At 40.9% G+C, this 4,463-nt stretch overlaps 1 protein-coding gene across 1 annotated transcript; it reads left to right on the top strand.

Moving 5' to 3' along the window:
- The first annotated feature begins 341 nt into the window (after positions 1 to 341).
- Positions 342 to 1,814, top strand: LOC136812697 (uncharacterized). Its single transcript, XM_067069222.1, has one exon. It carries the CDS (start codon positions 342 to 344, stop codon positions 1,812 to 1,814), a length of 1,473 nt encoding a protein of 490 aa, XP_066925323.1.
- Positions 1,815 to 4,463: the final 2,649 nt, after the last annotated feature.

The raw sequence follows: 4,463 nt of genomic DNA, 5'->3' as shown, positions 1-4,463 counted from the left end.
CACCTGGGACATGCCTCTAGAACAGCATTTTGAAGAAACCCCTTGTTCGGTGGCTGCTTTTGAACAGCCTTGATTGGCGCGCGTAAGCCCAAAATTAGGTTGTAGCGTAATAAGGGCTGATAAAGTAGATAGGTAAGCTTTAGTTTAGACGGCCGACCTTCTGCCCTGCCTATTCTAATTGTTAAAGTAGGCAAAAAGTGGGCACTAATTTGGCAGTTAAAATCTTTGCTTGCAAAAGATTGAAAGAAGACATTGCATTGACGTCAAAAAAGGGTCCATCAACTCTTGATGCAGATGGTTGGAGAAGGATTTTAACATCAGCCTCTTTCGGAGCTCACAGTATGAATCTGTGTGACGCCATCGCCAAATTGTCACGCAAGTTATGTTACAAGCCCCAACTTTGGCAGGATGGCTCCCTGGAACCATTGCTATCAAGTCGACTGATTCCTTTGGATAAAAACCCAGGTGTGAGACCCATTGCGATTGGAGAAGTGTTGAGACGGTTGGTTGGAAAGTCGGTTGTGGCAGCTTTAAAACCAAACATCTTGAAATGTGTTGGAGATCTTCAGCTATGTGGTGGCCAGAAGTCCGGTTGTGAGGCGGCAGTCCATGCTATGCGAACCTTATTCGAAGAAGAAAATTGCGATGGAATCTTGTTGGTTGATGCTGACAACGCTTTCAATCGAATAAATCGACGAGTCATGATTCACAACATTCAAATTGTTTGTCCTGAGATTGCTATCTTCATCAGCAACACATACTCGTCAAGTGCAAGGCTCTTTGTCAGTGGTGGATATGAAATCAGTTCGTCAGAAGGTACAACCCAAGGAGATCCTGTGGCCATGCCTCTCTACGCTTTAGCACTCGTCCCCTTGTTGGAAAACATCGACTCAAACAACATCAACCAAGTCGCATATGCTGATGACCTAAGTGCTGCTGGTCAACTGAAGTTTCTTCTAAGATGGTGGGTGAAGCTTCAAAACGTTGGTCCACATCTTGGCTACTTTCCAAAAAGCTCGAAGTCATGGCTAGTAGTAAAGCCAGACAAGTATGAGCTCGCAAAAGTCATATTTGAAGGTACGGGTATCAATATCACGAAAGAAGGAAAACGCCATTTGGGTGCAGCAGTTGGAACAAACGAATTTAAGATCGAATACGTCACAGATTTCGTGAATGACTGGGTTTCACAGCTCAAACTACTTTCCGAGATTGCGAAAGCGTATCCTCAATCTGCGTATTGTGCATTCACCGCTGGTTTCGTGCACAAATTCAACTACCTCATTCGAACCGTTCCCGACGTGAAAACACTTCTTCAACCAGTAGAAGATGTAATTCGACACCACTTCATCCCTGCATTGTGCGACGGCAGAACCTGTAACGACTATGAACGTCAATTGCTGTCTCTACCAGTGAAGTTGGGTGGATTAGGTATCATTGACGTCACGGAGAGTTGTGGAATCGAATTCCAGCAATCCATCAAACACACGCAAGATCTTGTTCGAAAGATCATTAACCAGAACGTTGATATGGTTGCAGGTAACTCGAATGATCTACCTAATTCACCACCTGATTCCAAGACTTCATTCAATGAACGAAAGCTGAACGAATTGAAAACGAGATCTTCACCAAACGAATTGAAGGCCATCGACATCGCATGTTCACATGGTGCATCCGCGTGGTTATCTTCGCTGCCAATAAAATCTGAAGAATTCTCCTTGACGAAAAGAGAATTTTTCGACGCAATTTACTTACGCTATGGTTGGGATATGAAAAACCTACCAACGATTGTGTTTGTGGATGCAAGTTCAACGTGAACCATGCCCTTCAATGTAAGGTGGGAGGATTTATCCATATACGCCATAATGAGTTGGTCAATATTACGGCCAACTGAACTTCGAGCTGACATAATGCTAAGAGGATTTTGGCAACGGCAACAGAAGGCATTTCTCGACGTAAGGGTCTTTTCCCCTTTTGCCAGAAGTTACCAAAGCCAAAATCTTGCCAGCACTATGAAGCAGATGGAGAAAGAGAAGAAACGCAAATATGTGAAACGAGTGCTTGACCAGGAAAATGGAACTTTTACTCCTCTTGTCTTCTCTTCCAGTGGTGGAATGAGTAAAGAGACGAAGCGTTTTTATGGGAGATTAAGCGAACTCATCGCCGAGAAGAATAAATCTTCTTTATCAGAGACTTCTTTTTTTATAAAAAGAAAAATTTCTTTCAGTTTAGTAAAATCAAGTGTGGTGTGTCTGCGAGGCTCGAGGTCCTGGAGACGCTCTTCGCCTTTCAGTAACACGACAGCTGATGCAGAGGCCATAAATAGTTTTTCCTCAATTTCATGAGTCTATTTTTTTTCAGGATATTTTTTTTAGGTTATTTATAGGAAGTGTGTTGTTTTCTTTTTAGATTTATTTCATTTTGAGTTAATTGTATATAACGTAATCACCTACGAATAGATAAAATCTGTAATTTTTATGCATTGACTTTAACAGCCAACTTTCTGCCAACTTCAATTCGCAGAGAATAGGCAGGGCGAAAAGTGGGCCGTCTAAACTCTAAACTAGATAGAGCTACGTCAGTCAAGAACACCTTCAAATTAGCCTATCATAGGCTGATTAGCCTATCATAGGCTATTTAGACTATTTTATATAGGCTATTCAGCCGAAAATCGATAAAAACCTCGATTTCTGACGAAATATAAATAGTCGCGTCTATTTTTCACCATTACTTCATTGCCAAAAGCCAAAAGAATCTTTTTCACTTAAACTGATATAACATTCAATTTTGGAAACAGAAATATGAATAAATTTACTATCCATCGGCTAACTAACCGATTATAGGCTAATTTGCTGATAATGAAGTTCTGCTGAATCGACAAAAAGCCCGATTTTCTTACCCTGCGCATCGCATGCGCAGTATCAAAAATTGGAATATTTCCTAAACCAAAATTGACCCAAAGTCAAAATTTGTCATGAGCATTTCTCTGACAATGAGAAACCATGTATGCCATGTATTCCTTAGAGAAGACGCGACTATTTATATTTCGTCAGAAAATCGAGGTTTTTATCGATTTTCGGCTAAATAGCCTATATAAAATAGTCTAAATAGCCTATGATAGGCTAATTTGAAGGTGTTCTTGACTGTAAGTGAGTGTGGTAAGTTTTTTAGAGCTCCGGTAAACAGCTTATCTGATATTCCGATGGCGTATTGGCGGCCGCCCACGCTAAAGCTCTAAAGGAGCGGGCCAAAATTTTCCCGACCTTCAGAGCTTTAGCTAGCCTGTTAGACGAAAACCGCTTTTTTATCGCGATTTAACGTCTGTTACTTTTTGCCGTGGAATCGAATGTTCTTGGACGGGAAAGTCCGTCCAAGATTTTCTCTTCGGCGCAGCTCATTTTGCCGTGACTTTGGACAAGCTGCACTCCATCGCGTGTGCTTTTTTCTTTTTTTAAGAAGTCGCTGCATTGCTTCGATCGGTAAAGTTCAAATAGATTTTCGAACTTTCGAATTTTGTAATTCGAATTTTATGATTCGAATTTTGAAATTTTTTTGAGAGACAACCAAAATCATTTGTTTTGAAAAGTTGAAACCGAACGAAAAAGAAACAGTATCAGTGGATGGAGGAGAAAAGAAGATGGAAATCCTTTTTTTGCATCAACAGCAGCAGAGTTGTTGGGTTATTTCCATAACAGGATTGAAGAATCCCAGAGACTGTAAACATTGAGAATGAAAATTATCAAATCAGATTAGATCCTATCCTACCTAGAACCATAAGTTTTCCCGCCCTTATGCACTCCGCACGGGATCGACGTCACCCTCCACCACAGTGCGATAACTTTCGACAAACGCTTCAAAGTGTAACTGACCATAAAACAAAGAAAAAATTTGGTTTGTGGGAAGGTACTGGCTAAGCTTTAGCGTGTCGGAAGAAAATTTCTACATCGGGTGCCAGATAAGTAAACAGCGGAAGCAGCCGACATAGCTTGCTTTGTTTTCTGTACCGCGATCGTTGCGCTGCACAAAAATGGAGGGAAAAAAGGCATGATGAAAAAGAAATCAGGTTTGAAGGTTAACCCTCATTTTGCACTAATAATTGTGGAAGGTAAGTACAGAATTTAAATGAGACTAGAAATGACCTCGAGAGTGGCGGTCTATGGAGAGTCTTCATTTTCATTTGATAAAAACAACGCAGGAATTTTTGTCCAGACACATAAAGCACGACACCCCCCCCCTGCCTGGCCTGCTGTCTGGTGTTATTTCGGTGTTAATATTTCGAACTTCTAGACTGGTGGTAGACAAACCAGCCAGCCAGCAGACAGAGCTCTAAAGCTCTAAAATAAAACAGCATCTTGTATCTAATAACATGAAAACCAGAATATGATTCTTCAATGGGAATCAAAACTATAATGTCTATTTCTATTTCTTTATTAGCATGACAGTTAGTCACACTAGGAAATCTAGCT

The sequence above is a fragment of the Clytia hemisphaerica genome, unplaced genomic scaffold (assembly GCF_902728285.1).
Source record: "Clytia hemisphaerica strain Z4C2 unplaced genomic scaffold, Clytia hemisphaerica genome assembly, whole genome shotgun sequence".
Classification (NCBI taxonomy): Eukaryota; Metazoa; Cnidaria; class Hydrozoa; order Leptothecata; family Clytiidae; genus Clytia; species Clytia hemisphaerica.
Note: the sequence above shows the minus strand (reverse complement) of the source record. Positions and strands in the feature narration are given on the sequence as shown.